General features: G+C 48.4%; 3 protein-coding genes across 8 annotated transcripts in view; 2 read left to right on the top strand and 1 right to left on the bottom strand.

Moving 5' to 3' along the window:
* Positions 1-1,002: 1,002 nt before the first annotated feature.
* On the top strand, positions 1,003-9,374 carry LOC105189522 (RING finger protein 207). 5 transcript variants are annotated; one of them, XM_025297309.1, is made up of 8 exons: positions 1,003-1,568; positions 2,431-2,725; positions 3,025-3,228; positions 3,339-4,123; positions 4,548-4,919; positions 5,025-5,307; positions 5,413-5,802; positions 6,541-9,374. In XM_025297309.1, the coding sequence occupies exons 2-8, from the start codon at positions 2,560-2,562 to the stop codon at positions 7,149-7,151; spliced, it is 2,811 nt and encodes a 936-aa protein (XP_025153094.1). In that variant the 5' UTR covers positions 1,003-1,568; positions 2,431-2,559; the 3' UTR covers positions 7,152-9,374. The 5 variants fall into 5 exon arrangements, with proteins under 5 accessions (XP_025153094.1, XP_025153097.1, XP_025153095.1 ...); XM_025297312.1 differs by lacking the exon at positions 1,003-1,568 and having other exon boundaries at positions 2,298-2,725; positions 6,541-6,806; positions 6,900-9,374; XM_025297310.1 differs by lacking the exon at positions 1,003-1,568 and having other exon boundaries at positions 2,298-2,725; positions 3,080-3,228.
* A 527-nt stretch (positions 9,375-9,901) lies between these two features.
* Positions 9,902-12,554, bottom strand: MTPAP (mitochondrial poly(A) polymerase). Its single transcript, XM_011151678.3, has 8 exons — positions 12,377-12,554; positions 11,971-12,164; positions 11,639-11,869; positions 11,354-11,563; positions 11,060-11,274; positions 10,758-10,978; positions 10,062-10,615; positions 9,902-9,994 (listed from the first exon to the last, which is right to left on the bottom strand). The coding sequence occupies exons 1-8, from the start codon at positions 12,522-12,524 to the stop codon at positions 9,953-9,955; spliced, it is 1,815 nt and encodes a 604-aa protein (XP_011149980.2). The 5' UTR covers positions 12,525-12,554; the 3' UTR covers positions 9,902-9,952.
* Positions 12,555-13,653: 1,099 nt separating this feature from the next.
* The window catches only part of pio (zona pellucida domain-containing protein piopio), a 68,547-nt gene continuing 65,449 nt past the window's right edge, over positions 13,654-16,751 (top strand). Inside the window, exon 1 of one of the 2 annotated variants that reach the window (XM_025297276.1) lies at positions 13,654-13,918. The gene's annotated coding sequence lies outside the window, so the exon portion shown is untranslated. Of the gene's footprint in view, positions 14,768-16,751 lie in introns of both variants that reach the window. The other variant, XM_011151677.2, reaches the window with a different exon arrangement.

The raw sequence follows: 16,751 nt of genomic DNA, 5'->3' as shown, positions 1-16,751 counted from the left end.
GAAACGGAAAGTTTCACGACACCTAATGTGGATACACAAAAGTAAAACAAGTCGCACAAGTAATATGCGCTAGACGTGCAGCATTTTCTGACTGCTGAGGTTTAAAGCTTGGCCAATCGTGAGCTGCAAATAGCCGTCCGGTTGAAATTTGAAATTTGCAGCTTATAATCCGAAACCGAGAGCGATCCTCGATCTCGCGTGCTTTCTCATCTCCCACCGTCTGAGAGCTGACCTTTCTCCGTCTTTTTTTCAAGCAGTATACGAATTCTGGGACACTGATAATGGCGATGGTCGCGTATACAGTAATATATACAGCGTATATGCGGCAAGAATACAAAAGACGGAAGAAAGGAGCCGCAAATGCATCCGGTTAAAGCTGACGAGACGCTGACAATGGGCGCGTGACGAATCGACCGTCGTGAACCGATGAATAGCGAACTTCCACCGCGAAATCGGAAAGCTTGAAAGTTCCCGAGATTCTTGATCGCGGTCGAGCGTAGGAGGGATTATGTTTCCGCCGAGAGCGAAATATATTTCCTCGACGGGAAAGTTGGCGGTGAAACTGAAGAGAATTGGAAGGTTCGATACATCTCTTGCCATTTCGGAAGAATCCCTTTTTCAGCCATTTTTAACCGAGAACCGAAGCTTCCGCACATCATTTCCAACAAGGGAAGAGTTTTTGCTGTACAATTTTTTGTTGTACGAGTTTTCGTTATACGACTGGCATGACTGTAAAATTTCGCAGCATCGCGGGGAATACGAGATGAGGAATATCGACAAGGCACGACGATGGCACGTAGAACGTCGGAATATCGAGTCTCTTTAATTGGATAATTGAGATTTGGGTAGGAAACGAGAACGGGGACGGACGCGATGCGATGCGGAAGAGGAGAGAGAGAGCACACAATCACGCTCGATCCATTCTGCAGCGATGCATTTGCGGAGCGACCGCTTTCCGCAGCAGAGATCGGTATTTACGTGCAGAGCAGCGGGTCAAGGTAATAAGTGCCGAGCGGAAGATCGGACGCAAGGCGGCTTCTTAGAAGCGATGCCCAGTGATCCGTTTACTCGAACGGGCGCGGAAGAACACCCGCGATCGCTATCGCAGAGCAATTAAGACGCGTCTGACCAACAAATGCTCGATAAACAGGCCGACGTACGATCGATGATCCTGTGTTTCTTGAAACGCAGGTTCCATCCCCCTCCCGCCTATTCCCGTGTCTATTCGTCGAATCGACCTTATCGATCAATTATGCCAACCTACGTTCTTCTTACGTTCCTTTGTTTCTCTCTTGCAGCCCCTTGCAGAATCCTCGCTTCCTTTAAGGAACCTTTAAGGTCCGCGTGAGGATGAGGAAATTAAAGAACGCCTTTTTAACGGAGAGGATTAGACAAATCTACACTACGAAAATATGACGTACCGAAGAACGACTTTGAGACGACCAACCTACTCAGGTCTCAGGTCTCTATTGTGATTTTACCATAGTTTATTTCGGAGATTTCCGGCTGAGAAAGACGGAGGAGAACGAACGCGACAGCGCAACGACACCGAGCGAAATTATGTCTAGGTAAACGAAACACCGCCGCCTTTAGTGAGGAATTACGCGATTAATGCATGCTCTCTCTTTCTCTCTCTCTCTCTCTCTCTCTCTCTCTCTCTCTCTCTCTCTCTCTCCCCCCCCCCTTCTCTCCCAACGTTTTAGACGGGCTGTCCTCCGCCCTGTCCACGGCCCCATTCGCCTGCACCCTCTCCTGCACCAATACCCGACTTTCCGTCCGTCGTCCGTGTGTGTACACGTAAATACGTGCGCGCGTACGCGCGGGTGGGTGCTGGTTGCGCAACGGGGTGGGAATGAGACGAAGGAACTAGCGAGGGTGAAAGCGTCGGAGCCGGGTCGGCCATGCCATGCGCACCCGCGCGCCACGAATCTCCGCACGGATTCACGTGTGTGTACACACCTAGATATACACACACCCTGGCGGTGCCTGCCGTCGTCGTGTTGGTGCAAGCGTGAGGTGCGGGGGAGGTGAGGGTGAGATCGGTGGGTGCTTCGGTGACGTCAGTGCTGATCGTCAGTTGCGCAGAGACGGGGTTGGTTACCGCGCTACGTCAGAATGACGGGCTGAGCGAGCCGATAAACCACCCTCTCATCAGGGACGCGCTCTCTGCGGCAGGCAGGCAGGCAGGCAGGCAGGCAGGCAGGCAGACAGACAGGCAGGCAGGCAGACAGGCAGGCAGGCAGGCAGGCAGGCGGGCGGGCGGGCGGGCCAACGGTCTAGGGGTAAACAGTCCGCTCCGAGTCCGTCGTGTAGTCGTTTGAGAGAATTTTTACCCGTGCAAACCGTCGTGTCAACCGTTCGCGCGTCCGTCGCGTCCGACGCGAGTCTTGTCTCGCGAGTCAGGTGTACGCACGTTCGTTTCTGTTGCAGAGGAACGCGGCGGGAGTATGGAGCGACAGGGAGGAGCGGTGTCGTGAAAGCGGGCTTCCCCGGGGTGGCCGAGAGACCGAGGTCGCTGCGGCTCGACGATGGCGAGCTCGGGCGACGGGGTCGGCGACGATGGCACGACGGGCGTGCCGGGCGGCGGATCCAGGAGTCCCTTCACCTGCGGCGTCTGCCACAACTATTACAACGAGCCCTGCCTGCTCTCCTGCTTCCACACCTTCTGTGCCCGCTGCATACACGGCCCTCACATCGACGGGAAGGTCTCCTGTCCTATATGCGGGTAGGTAATTGATTACTTTTTCTCACTGCAGCACGAGTCGCAACGATTCGCTGAAAAATCCCGTTTGTTCGGACGGAGGAAACTTTAGCGAAACCCAGCTCCGCTGTGGGAGTGGGGGAGCACGCGGTTCTTTTATCCCGCGAGCTATTGTTTACATCTCCGTTCGGCCGATTCCTTTGATCTTCAGCGTGAGCGTGCATTCTCTTGTTATCATATCGTTGCATATTGTTCCATGGCCCCTTATTCTTACATATATTCTTCTGCACACTCTCGCTGCATCATAGTTGTTTGTACGGCAGTGTCGCACGTCTCGTCTCGTCTCGGTCTAACGTACGGCTCTGAAACAATACACAGGCAACAGACGCAATTGAAGGAAGGCGCGCAGCTACCACCGCCCGATCAGCTGATACGTCAATTGGTAGAGCTGGCAAACGCCGAGAACCCACCATGTGCCAACTGCGACAAGCGCGACAAGTCGACCATGTTTTTCTGCACGACATGCGGTACGTTCTCGTGGAGTAGCGAGCACGAATGTGCTCGCTACTCTCAACCACGTGTGTCGAGTGTTATTTGCGACGGGACATGAAAGAAGGGCGCGGCTATTCTTTTGCAGGACAAGCGCTTTGCACTCACTGCAGGGAGCACACCCATCGGGCGAAGATGTTTTCCACCCACGAGGTGGTGCACATGAGCCAGTGCGCCAAGGACACTCAGCGCCGCTGTCCGACCCACGGGGAGCAGTATATAATGTACAGCCAGAGTGCCAAATGCATGCTATGCGCCACATGTTTCCGCGACACGCCCGCGGACGCGCGGGTGCACTGCGTGGACATAGAAAGTGCCTGGCAGCAGTCGTCGAAGAAGATGGAGAGGGCGGTCAATTCCATCTGCGAGCTTCAGGCCGGTATACGAGACGGCGTGCTGGCGCTCAAGTCTCAGCTGGACGAGCTGTGCCATAGCCTGGAGTCCGAGAAACGCGCTCTCGGCGCGTTCTGCCAGGGAATGCAGGAAGCGATCACGAAGACGCACGCGTCCGTGCTCGCGGAGCTGCAACGTCAATTCGAGACGAAAGAGAGGATGGTCCGCGCGCAGTTGCTCTCGCTGGGTAGCGCGCTTCCTGTGCTGCAGATGCACTTGATGTTGTGCACCGCCTTCACCAGCGGCGCGACGAAATATCAATTCTTAGAGCTGGCCCATCTAATGATGGAGCGGCTGGGCCGCGTCGCCCAGCTGGGTCATCCGTCGCGACCGCCCTTGCTCGCCGCTCACATCAAAACGAATTACAGGGCCGACTTTGCGCGCGCCCTGCAGCCCTACATAGGCCAGATGCCGTCGCTCAAGGAGTCCCTGTACGATCAGACCCATACGATCGGCCAGCCGGAGCCGCAGGTGCTTCAGGTACGACGACGCGCGCGCACGAGAAGACTGTCTCTTGATCGTCCGCCTCATGATCGTCTCGTCTTTACTTTCACATTACGAGTTTCCTTTTCACCGCATTTCTCGCGCACGCTCCCGCGTAAGTACGTTGGTTCATACAGGACTTTATTCGATATATGATGTGGCTTGTACTGATTGTTGATATTGTTGATTGGTAGCTGGATTGGTAGCGCCAGAGTAGAGAGGAGGAGGAGGAGGAGGAGGAGGAGACCTCCTCCTTACAGTAGCGCGCGTTCGGCCGATCGCCGAGAGCGGGATCGAGTTTCGTTCGCAGCTTAGATCGCTAGACAGTCGATGTAGTCGATGAGTGGGCAACAACGAACGCGATCGTTGCACAAGTGTATATGTGATCATCAGCGGTTGTTCTTTCCGTCTTTCACGTCAGGTGTATACCTGGTTTCCTCAACAGAGCAGCAAGACTGTACAGAGGCTACCGTCCAAGACGTCCGGGATCGACGGCGGCCCGTTCTCCAATCACTGTCGGACCTTCGACACCCAGCTGAAAGAACTGAGTCAACAGCTGATGACGGTGAAGGAGCGACTGGGCGAGCTGCATCGAGACGTCGCTCTCTTGAGAAGAGCGAACACACCGCCGTTGGGTACGCGTTACGACCTTGTGGCGAGGGACTGCCGCGTGCTGGAACAGCAACTGGAGCACCATCAAATAGAGCTGGAGCGACTTAGGAATGTGTTCGACGCGCTCTGGGAGGAGCAGGTGTGCAGAATTCACATAGAGAAGGAGATCTTTCATTCGCAGGTGCGTATCGCAGGTCGCGTCGCGCGCGCGCGCGCGTGCGTGCGTGCGTGCGTTTCCGCAAGTTTCTTTTATTCTCATTACTTTCGTCGTCCGCCGCCGCGACAGATGAACGACATACTGTCGCTGAGGAGCGAGGTGAAGAAGCTGCAAACGCTGGCCCAACAACTCGAGCCTTTCGTCAAGTCGTTCTCCACGGGCGTCGGCGCCGGCGAGATAAGCATGGCCGCGACGGACGCAGCCGACAATCAGCATCTACAAGTGCTCTTGGATCATCTGGCGCGTCTGCAGATGCAGGAGCCACCTCATCCATCGACTCAGACGCTTACAAAGGATCATCGTCATCCACGTAGCACTACCACGAGCGCTGACAACGCGCTATACATGAAAGGTAAGAGAAAGAGAGCGCGCCGAGTGATCGCGCTCAGATTTAAAGCTGTATTCTAAACGCCGCTGTGTATTCACTCGCGACTTTGTCGCGCGTACATCCTCGCAGAAACGAAGGAGATCCCGACGAGATGTCGCACCCCGTCCGGCGGCGTCGGCGCCGTCCTGGACTCGAGCGGCAACATAATGGTGTACGGCACGGCCAAGTCCACCGATCCGAAGAGAGGCATGCTCAGCCAACTGATCGAGAAGGCGCGGACGAAAGACGATCGCAAGAAATCACCAGGCAGGGAGGACGGTCGCGACCGCAGCCAGAGTAGGCGCTCGCGGAAGTCGCCGGACAGCACGAAGCCGAAAACACCGCCCGGACACTCGTCCGGCAGCAAAATGCGCTCGCTGTACCGCTCGTTGAAGGGCGGCACCGGTGACACGTCCGCCGAGGCGCTCGATCAGACGGAGATCAGGTGTACCGATTCTCAGCAGCCGCAGTCTCACATCGGTAAGAAACGATGATCGTGCGCGATAGCGGTGACAAGCTAGACAAAGCTGATCACCTTACGTGTGACACGCACGCAGATCTGCCTTTCGTAGTAGCGAAGCCTCGGCCAAAGTTTTAGGTTTTATAGACTTATAGAGGCGGTTTTAGACGTCTAGACGTCAGTACGACGTCGCGCTGACGCGCCTGACCTTCGAGTTACTCCGCACTCTCCGCACTGCACACGGCTTGTGTATATACATATTGTACATGTACCACGTGTAAATACATATACAGAGTAATAAAAGATGTACGATAGTCACACACACACACACACACACACATACGTGCACATTTACCGCCCGTCTCGAGGGTGCTCCGATAAGTTTCTCTCATCGTCGTCATGCGCGCCAAATTCTATTCTCGACTACGATCTTTGAGAAATCTATCGGAGTGAAACGATACAGCACACACTTGCTTTCTCTCTCTCTCTCTCTCTCTCTCTCTCTCTCTCTCTCTCTCTCTCTCTCTCTCTCTCTCTCTCTCTCTCTCTCTCTCTCTCTCTCTCTCTCTCTCTCTCTCTCTCTCTCTCTCTCTCTCTCTCTCTCTCTCTCTCTCTTTCTCTCTCTCTCTCTCTAACTCTTCCTCGTTCGACCCGACGAAATGTCTCGCCAACCGTGGCGAATTTTCAGCGACACAATTCCTCCCGCCGCTCTTTGATGGTCACTCTCTTTTAAAAAGACGTGTCCGTGCTTCCCGCAGGAGACGAGAGCGAATACCAACGTATCTCGGAGGCCTCGAGCATGGGCGAGGCGAAGAAGCGCGTGCAGGCGCAGGTGCACGCGGTGCCGGCGGACGAGCAGCCGATTCCCAAGCCCACGAAAATTTATCCGGCGAGCGACTCCGAGGAGGTGTTCTACGACGAGAAAGCGGCGAGCGACGCGAGGCGACGCCGACGCGCCAGCTGTGACAGCCTGAGCACAACCGGCTCCGGCAACAGCAGGCGATCGAGCATCGTCGACGGGACGGTAGGTCAACAACAACAACAACTCGCTCAGGACCCCCGGAAAACACTGATCCTTTTGATCGGACCGACTTCGACGTCATCATCTCTCGTGCAGAAACAGCGTTCCTGGGAAACCTTTCCGAGGCCCAAGAGTAAGCGCGGCGGCGGCGGCGGCGGCAGTGGCGGCGGTGCCGGCGGCGAGACAGGAGCAGCGTCGTCTCTTGGGCAACTCAAAAAAGCAGACAGCTTCGAGGGTCATGAGGAGGCGGTGCGCACCTTGGTGGCGGCCGTGCAGGAGACGCGTTCCCAACTGAGACATCATCATCTGCACCATCATCGCCATCATCGCAAGAGCAAGACGAACTGAAGGCGGTCGCGTTCCCTGCCGTTCCGTTTGCCAACGATCACGTCGACGCCCGAAAGTCATGCGATCGCGTCGCGGGACCTGAAGAAGTGCACGCAGGCAAACGTAAACGGCAGCCCGGCTCGGCTGCACGAGTCGCGCTATACGAGGTATCGAAGATATTCCCGTGATGAGCCGTGATTGCGTAAATAAGCAAAATTATCAAAAAAAAAAAAGGAGAAAAAAAAAAAGAAAGAAGACTAAGCTCCGTGCGGATTTTAAGTACTTGTTATTTAGCGAGTGAGAGAAAGAGTGAGAAAGCAAACGAGAGTAAATGTATCGTTACGAGAGAGCGAACGCGTTATCGGTTTTTCGAAGATTTTGGACATTCTACTGAATACATAATAACGGATAGATCTATAAAATTACGATGATAAAAGCGAGAGAAAAATCGGGGGAAGGGGGCGAAAGAGAAAAAAAAAGAAAAAAGAAGAGACGCGAGTTTTAGAAGAGCGCGCCTCGCGCGCGAATATGTAAAGTCAGGAATCTCTGTAGTAGAAGTATAATCGTCAAAGAGGCACCTTCTCGACAAGTGCACTTTCGTAATTTGCATTACTTTCTCGGAAGACTGTCGAATTTCTTTGAGATCCCGACCAAGTGTGCGCGATGTTTATATTGACTCCGAGTTTTTTAACGTTTACATTATGTCTCACACGTCGGAGTTGCGCCACGATCGTAATCCAAGTCCACCCAAGTGCACGCGCGCGCGCGCGCGCAACTCCGCGATCGATCTTTTTATAGCGATTTAATTGCACTTTGAAGCGCCGAAGGGTAGTAGAGCCATCGCTGCCATCGCTGTGTGTGAATCGCAGACGTTTGCAGAACAGAGTGCGACTTGTTGATGAAAATGCGTTACCCGCTACTCGATATCCGATTGATACGACTTGCTGCCTGGGGGCAGTTGATACACACGTAGAGCCTTGTGATTAGGAATCTAGCGGGAGGGAGAGAAATGTTCACGAACAAGAAGCGTGCATGGCGATGTACAATAATGATAATAATAACAATAATAATAATAATAATAATAATAATTGTTAAGAAATCGCGGTTGACGTCTCACTCAATTTGCGCTGTCGACGAGACGACGTTTTATGCGTTTCGTTTTAACCTTCTTTTGTGTTCCCCTGTGAAAACTTCGTTTGCCTATTCGCGTTGCGCCCCGCAAAATAAATACGAATCGATTCTTCTCGTGGTATCCTACATCCAGATCGGCATGACAGTCTTGGCGCGTGAGTTTCCGGATAGCATAAATGTCTGAAAGATGTCTTCTTCTTCTTTTACTTGTTTTAGACGTTGTTGTTTGTCTAAAACGTTGTTTAATGTTGTTGGTCTCTGAGATGAGTATTAGAGACATCTGTGCCGTCTGGAAGTGTCATCTTGGAGCTTCCCATAGTACACATGGTACACGAGCTCCGGGAGAAGAATAAAACTTGAAGTGTCAAAGCTGTTACGCCGACCTGTATCGCGTTCGACGCATTTGTAAAATTTTATTTGTGCTCGAACGTCAACCGGCGACCCGACGATGCAGAGTCCGGTGGAAGTACGTCGCGCGTAAAAATTACGGTCGGTCGAGTGTGTAAACGGTAATACTTAGTTAGTAAACAACACTGCCAGTCATACATTACGAATTTAATCGACGTGCAAAAGAATAGCCTAATCCGGGAGCGTGCTCGTAATGTCGCTAGTCGGACCGCGAGCTCCGCGCACGTCGCTCAATGTTCGTGCGATGGGACACATTGCTGCGTGGACGCTTCGTAATTATACATTATCGACTGTCATTATAACGGTAATATTCGCAATTACTTAATGAGAAAGATACGTAAATATAATTGCCATTACGAGGAATCGACTCTTCCTCGTGAAAGTCGGCACAATCGTTAATCATTGTTCGAATTTAATCGAATGGAGATCTTCTTCGGTGACTCTCCCTCCTCGAGGGAGGAGGGGGTTTACGAGAAAGGGATAAAGTTTAATTATAGTGAATGTACACTGTAAACATGTATGAGAAATGTCGAATATTGCTGGCATAGTAAAATATATACAAGTTAATAAATATGTTCTCGATTTATATCTATCGTATCTTCATGTAACGCACAAGCGACACGGAGTATCTCGTTGTTAATCTCTCTTTCTCTCTCGTTTGCGACACGAACATGACATGCATGCATACATACATATACACACACACACATACACACACACACACACACACACACACACAACATCTCGTCTTGTTATCTGTTTTAATTGGACGAATGTTACATGTACACAAGGGATCATTCACGCGGTGTTTCACTTGTTGAATTTGACCATCACGTGCGCGCATATTAACGCTGGAAAGCTGTCAGCGGACAAAGCGCAAAGAAAACAAGAGAAAGTTGGAATCGACGATGTTCGAGAAATTTGCAGGGTTGATATACAGCGGAAATAACAGTTTCCAATAAATTAATCTGACTGATTGCAATATATTTTATGAATTATTTATATTATATTTACATACAGTCATTTCCTTCCTATATGCACAATGCACATCTTATAATACAATGAGCGTAACTATTCGCGATAAAAATACATGACTTTTTTTTTCACTTGTGATGTTCCGACAAATCTTACACGGGAGGGTATTCTCGCCAATTTTGCCGAAAATCACATACTTTGTATTAGCAAAATTGATGAAAATGTGTCTATATACAAAAATCGGCGTTTGTATATTGAGTTACCTATATAAAGGATTTTACACTTTTGTTTCTCTTTCATCATCAAAATCAAATCAAATCACTGCCGTAAAAATTACTTACAACTGTCCCCTGCAGAAATTAATATCTCCATGGAGATAAATTATATACTATTGCTACTTATATTCTGTTATCATACCGTTTTCGTCTTCTTCTTTGGCTGTATGTCATTGTTGTTGGTGATTTTTTCAGAAATTTCCTGGGAATGGCTTTCTTGGGTGTTATCTTCAATATTTTCTCGGGAGTTTTTCTCTTCGGGAGTTACATTTTGTACCATATTTAACTGCGAAATACCTATCGTGTCGATATATTTTATTTTCAATAAATTCATAATGCCCCAATTAATGTAATTGGATTTATCCGAAGTTTCTAATATGAAAATTGCGTCGTGCGCTTTCTCCTTTAAGCGATTTAGCTCATAGATGGTCACATTCTTGGCGACATTTAATGTCGTCTCAAGAGGATTAACAATGTGAAGCGGTAAGCGGGATGGTTTCCTAATCGGAATGCCTTCGCGGATGCATATTCCTTTCGTGTAGAAATCGAATAATGAATAAAATTCAAAAAAGTCCAGTAAAAGAGCCTCTAAATTTTCTTGATTCGATTTATATTTGTATTCGTTTGGTAATTTGTTGATATCCCGCAGGAAGGTGCAATCGATGCCATTTTCCGTATGACGAATGTCATCGCGTGCTACAGAAATAAAGAGAGAGATTATTATGAATTTAAGTTCCCTGATTTTGTGTAAACTTGTGTGATAATTGTGCAAAAAGAAAGAAGGATTTGTCACGTGTACAGACGACAGATGTAACATTCGTTCGTGAATCTCACTTACTCGCATATGTCTTCAACATTCTCAACGATGGTAGTATATTTTTCTGCTGGAAGTAAAATAACACTAGCAATGACAAAGAGAAATTTGTTATCCACGGACCTGGTGAATCGCACGTTATCTCTTGAACTTTTGCCCAATTACGTATTACAGAAACAAGTGGTCTAACCCGCCAATCTATTTCTCCGTATAGGTGTAATAGTTCGGACATGTACACTGCACTCCTGCAAGAAAAATTGCGAGATTGATGTCACGTGCGTTTTGTTCCCGCAAAAAAAAACCAATGAATACCCTAGTCTTCTTACATATTTGTCGTGCTCAAGTCGCACTCAAGACGAGTGTATTCGAAATTGAATTTGATGATGGGTACTCGAGCCTCTAAAATTCTTCGCAAGTTTTCGACTCCAGGAATAAAGTGCTGCATACTACTTGCAAGTATTCCCATAAATTCCTTTGTCTCGTATCTTTCATTAATTCTCATGGTTTTTGAATGAAATATTAACCTGCTATTGACATTATCCTGTAAATGACAAAATTTATTAATTTTTTATAACAATAGCAAGGGAATAAACAATTCAAATCACATATCGTGTACTTACCTCTTTAATATTGGCAGGGACAAGAACTAAATCAAGATCACATTTTTTCCTTCCAAAGCCATTTATAGATGAGCCAAATGGTAGAACTCTCATTTTACAAAATAATCCGGAGAAATACTGTTCTAAATGATTTGCTGTATGAAATCTCAATCTTGTTTCTAAATCATTCAATTTTAGCATATCATACAAGTACAGTATTTGTCCTGATATCTATAAAATAAAAATATTAATTTTATATAATGCTAATTGAAACCTCAATCATAGAGACTAAATCAGTGATATTACCGATTTTGAATGATACAACCTATACGCAACTTGCTTTGCAGTTGGATCATCATTTTCTGTATATGATACTGTGTTCCTGTCATTACTTTTCAGATTTGAAGCTACATTGTCTTTACGAAACCACAATACTTTTGATCTTACTGGGACAATTAAATCAGCATCCATAAAGGAAGAGCTTGATATAACTTTTCTCACTGATTCTTCATTCTCAAATTCGACCAATATATAATTCTGAAAGTAGATGTATAACACTAATGTTGCTTGTATATCAAAAGTATTATTAAAGACTGAAGATTATTGCTATAATTATAACTGAAACATAATCAACATACACGTTGTTTATTTGTCCGATAGTGATGTACACTCTGAATTATCCCAAATTGAGCACAATAATTTTGGAGATCTCTGTGCGAAGACAGGGAATGCACTTGCACCAATATACTTCGACATGCTTGATTTCTTCTTAAGATCATTTCGTTTTCAAACGTTGCAAATTTGCTATTAGTCAACTTTTCTGTGTTTTCATCTGCAAAAGTAAAATTGTTGAATGGACATTATAGGTTATGTTCTCACGTGAAAAAATTATGACCGAAATTGTTGACCGAAAATACTAAAATATTACATTGCATTTAAAATTCTGATAAAAATTATTACAAAACCAATAAGTTCCTCTAAGAGATTTTGCACTGTTTGTAATTTTTGTAGGCGAGATATCATATTAGATTAGTTTCAATTTACCTTGTTTGTTGAGCTTCTCGTTTAAAACAGAGGATGATATCGCGACATGCTTGTTCGTTTTTAATTTTACTGTACTAGTTGCGATTTTGTTGTAACAATGATTTAATACAGAAAGCGAATTCAGGTTAACACGCTTGAAGAGTGCCATTTTAAAACTTGATTATAATTCTGTACGCGTGCACATGCACCGATAAGGAAGAAAGGAACGTTGTATTGTTTCGCACTATACCGACAGATGGCGCCAGACTAGACTTTCGATCGATTCAAACCAGTTCCGCAGAGATCAGTGCAATACTCTAAAGTGCAATTTTAATTTTTTATTCTGCAGCACGACCAAATCAGGTAAACTCATTTCTATTCATTAATGAGCTCACGTATTTCCACAGCGAGTTGAAAATAGAATTACGGGAGAAATATCCACTTTGAATTGTTTCACTCTACTAACTCTTGAGGTAAGGAAAGGTATTTTCTGCACCCTAAAGGGACCATCGCGACGACGATAGCACGGCCAATTTAGATGATGACGTAAACTCGTTCCGTCTTCCTTCTCCTCCACATCGCATCGACGCGTTCCTCTATCCTCCCACTTCGTTCTCGCAGCATCTTTCGCGTGACCGTAGCTGCGTGACGCCCGCTAATCGAACGAGAAAGAGACAGATACGACCTTCTCCCCCTTCTTCCCCCCTTCTAGCTCTCTCTCTCTCTCTCTCTCTCTCTCTCGCGTGCATGATCATCGTGTTTTATCTTCGTCTCGTCTCGACTTGTCTCTGTCTTCCGCGCGTGTCTTGTACCGGCTATGAGTACTCCACTCTCCTTCCCTTTCTCTCTCTCTCTCTCTCTCTCTCTCTCTCTCTCTCTCTCTCTCTCCCTCTATCCTTTCCGTCGCTTTTTTCTCGCTCAGGAAGCCTTTTCGCTGTCTCCTTTCACCCTGTTCTCTCCGTCTCTCTTTTTCTTCCTTTGAAAAGCGCAGAATCCTTGTGCAGTTCCTTGTGCAGAACTCCCTCTTGTTCCGCCGCCTCTATCGCCTACCTCATCCGCCCTCAAACACCTTTATCGCGCTGTCTCTTTTCCCCTCCGGATTTAAAGCTAAGTTTAAATCACCTCTCCCTCTCACCTTCTCTACGTAGCTGGCTTTGCTGTCTTTTTCCAATTCGCGACGCGCACGATATCTCCGTCGCGCGCGCGCGCCCAAGAGAATCGTACGTCTCCGTCCAATACGGTCGCGCCGCTCTCCCCTCCCTTTGCGCGTGCAGCCCATGAGGAAGAACGAAGTGTGGCGAACTTCAGTCTCGAGTCTCGCGTAGATCGTAACGGGTTCGCCCTCCGCGACGCGTCGTTTTTTCACGCTCGATTAGGCCCCATGGAGAACCGCGGGCCCGACAGCAGGTCCGACAGCAGTGCAGTGTCCAAATAAGAGCGTGGAGTAGAAAGAGCGGAAAACACAAGGAACGAGAGACGCGGGAACAAGCGGAAAGCGGAATGTGCTCGGGACGCGAACACCCACGACTCGAGCGAGACGGAAGGTGCTCCGACATCGTCACGGTATAGCAACATTCATACACGCACTCGCTTATTTATTCAACACTGACGGATCTATGCGATAGCTCGAGCACGCCGAACGAACCTGCTGTTCGCACTTCCGCACGCAACATCCTCACCTCACCAGGTGAGGTTAACGAGTCAATAATTCACGAACGACGCTCCGCGAAATCGCCATTGCCAATCGCGGACGCGTGAAAAGCGTTGCCATTTGAAAAAGTCTCGACGTACGGAACGCGCGCGCGCGCGCGCGTATCGGATTCAGCTGATTGATACGTCCAATAGGATCGCGTACCAACGACGACGGACGATCCGTCGCGACGATGAATGTCGCGCGAAAGGTGCTCGTCGAAATGATGCGTTGAGATTGCTGCTCTGTCCAAGTTTCGCAAGTTTAGAGTCCGAGCTCCCGAAATTATCAGCAGAGAGAGAGAGAGAGAGAGAGAGAGAGAGAGAGAGAAAGCGTGCGAGACCGAGAGAAGCAGAGAGGAACACAGTAAGGTACAACGACCGAGAAGTTTTGGGATGTCGACGTACAAGAGATGGACTTTGTGGCCGGCGAGAACGCGTTTTCGACACTTTGCAAAGACACCGACGATCAATCGCAGCTGAGCAATCGCCGATGATCGATCGGATCGATCAGTCCTGTTGATCGTGGAACTTCCTTCGGTGAGTCGTCGTGAGTCGCTCCGACATCACTTTCGACATTTTGAGCTCCACGAGTTGTGTTGGCGAACAAGTTGGTTGGCGACAGAGCGGCAGAGGGAGAGTCTCGTGCCGCATTTTCGGTGTCGTAACGACTCCGCGAGTAACCTGGAATTATCCCCGAGGGCTTCGGAAAAGGAGCAGCAGGTGAGAATCACTTATCACGTAATTACTATTGTCATTCCCCGGAAGCACAGGAATATATTTCCTGCATTAAAATGCTAGCACGAGATGCTATCGCGAGCGCTGGAGTATCTTTCAATCGCGTATCACGCCGCTTCTCGGAAGTTATAGGCCACGGAGAATGGATAATGTTATGATAATGCTGAGAAATTACGGAGATGCGCTCCGCAATACAAACATTCGCGCAATTATCTCGCATACTCGTCCGATTTGCATTCGCGCGGCGAACATCATTTCGCGCAACCACTCGCGGCTATTCTCAATCGATCCGCGCGAAATAATCATTTATTATAGGTGTCTGCACACGACTGCGCCAAAACAGTCGCAGTTTGTAAGAACGAGTGACCGTTAAGATATAGCAATTAATTATTGCTAATTCAATTGTCTAAACAAAGACATTGCGCGCGGATAAGCGAGAATGCGAAGCGAGAGACGCGTGACGCGGTAACCAACAGCCGGATGGATAATGTCAACTTGGTCGCTTTAATAACGACGTTATGCAACGCAAACGAGCCCAAGGCTTCTTCCCTCGCGTCCGTTGGGCTCATCGCCGGCTTGTGGGCGATTCTTAACCAAATATGCCGGTATCAAGGTTCGAATCGCTCGCGTGAAACCGTGTGGGTGAGAATGACATTTTGATGCCGGTCGTTACGAAAATGGAAGGTGACTCGACGAGAGCGAGGTTTATTAAAAAAAGTACATGTGTAAGAGTGTGTGCGAAATCAGTCGCTACGAGTAGCAAATTTAATCTATAAAATTATTCGATTAGTTCGTAATAACTTTTTTTTTTAATCTAGCTCTTTTATTTTTATTTTTATTTTTATTTTATTTTTAATTTATTTTTAATTTTTATTTTAGCCTTTTTTATTTTAATTATAACTTTTGATACAATTAGACACAAGCGTACAATGCAGGGCGTTAAATAATTACGCGTGAGTATTACTGCTCGCGCTGCATGCTTTCACATGTGGGCATTGGAATCACCAGAGATTTCAACGCCCGCATGTAGAAATCAGAAGAGCGGAGATTGCTTCGGCGCACACCGCGCATCGATTTATCATGCTCTTGAATTTTTCGACTCGACGTGGCTCGCCCGCACACGAGCCGAAACCTTCGATTACCAGCGTGTGTATGTGTGTGTGTGACAGGTGTTTCCGCCATTGAAATTTAACCATGCGCGCTGTTCAAAACATCTAATCTCGCTCGCGTAAATTATTAAAAATAATTGTTACTGGTTTACGATATTTGTAAAGAGGTTTGTGCCAATGGTGATAAGTTTATGAGTTTCGAGTAGGGAAAATTCCAAATTTTTATTCATTAAAAAAATCCAAATAGTTTTTTACTTATTGGAATAATAAAATATATCTTTCTTAATAACGATAACACACAATACATGCCCAATATCGTACAATAATTATATCGTACGATATATCAGAAAAAAATCCTTGCCTGCCAAATATCCTCCCGCGTGTGTACGAGAGGGACACGTCCCTGGCCGCGATCGCATCGGCATCCGCGCGGCGGCGCGAACCTGACGCGGGCATCTGCGCGACCTACCGCGAGGAAGAAGATGGAAGTCGGCGGCGCGCGAGACCTAGGCGGAGGCTCGCGGCACGTCGATCTTAGCTATCTCGTGAATAACGATGGATAAGATCGCGGTAGATCGACGCGGCGTCAGCCGCACATCGAGAAGGGTGCGGGTGCGCGAAAATGGCGGCCACGGCGGCAGCGCTCGCAACCGCGTCCACCACAAATGCCGACCATGTGGTGGTGCTGGGTCCCGGTGGTGGTCGAGGTCGATCGCGTACCAACGCCGCCTATATCTCGGTGCTCTAAAAAGTGAACGTTGCATCGTGCACCGCCACCGCCGCCGCCGCCGCCGCCGCCGCCGCTGCCGCCGCCGCCGCCGCCGCCGCCGCCGCCGCCGCCGCCGCCGCCGCCGCCGCCG

This window comes from Harpegnathos saltator, unplaced genomic scaffold (genome assembly GCF_003227715.2).
Source record: "Harpegnathos saltator strain DR-91 unplaced genomic scaffold, Hsal_v8.6 scaffold174, whole genome shotgun sequence".
NCBI lineage: Eukaryota > Metazoa > Arthropoda > Insecta > Hymenoptera > Formicidae > Harpegnathos > Harpegnathos saltator.
Note: the sequence above shows the minus strand (reverse complement) of the source record. Positions and strands in the feature narration are given on the sequence as shown.

Bases quoted from the DNA above. Each gene is read 5' to 3' on its own strand.
- LOC105189522 (XM_025297309.1), top strand. From the start codon at position 2,560: ATGGCACGACGGGCGTGCCGGGCGGCGGATCCAGGAGTCCCTTCACCT. The intron at 2,726-3,024 runs GTAGGTAATTGA...TTTGTACGGCAG, and splicing joins GTCTCCTGTCCTATATGCGG to TGTCGCACGTCTCGTCTCGT. The intron at 4,920-5,024 runs GTGCGTATCGCA...CCGCCGCGACAG, and splicing joins AGGAGATCTTTCATTCGCAG to ATGAACGACATACTGTCGCT.
- MTPAP (XM_011151678.3), bottom strand. From the start codon at position 12,524: ATGGCACTCTTCAAGCGTGTTAACCTGAATTCGCTTTCTGTATTAAAT. The intron at 12,165-12,376 runs GTAAATTGAAAC...TTACTTTTGCAG, and splicing joins CGAGAAGCTCAACAAACAAG to ATGAAAACACAGAAAAGTTG. The intron at 11,275-11,353 runs GTAAGTACACGA...TGTCATTTACAG, and splicing joins TCCCTGCCAATATTAAAGAG to GATAATGTCAATAGCAGGTT.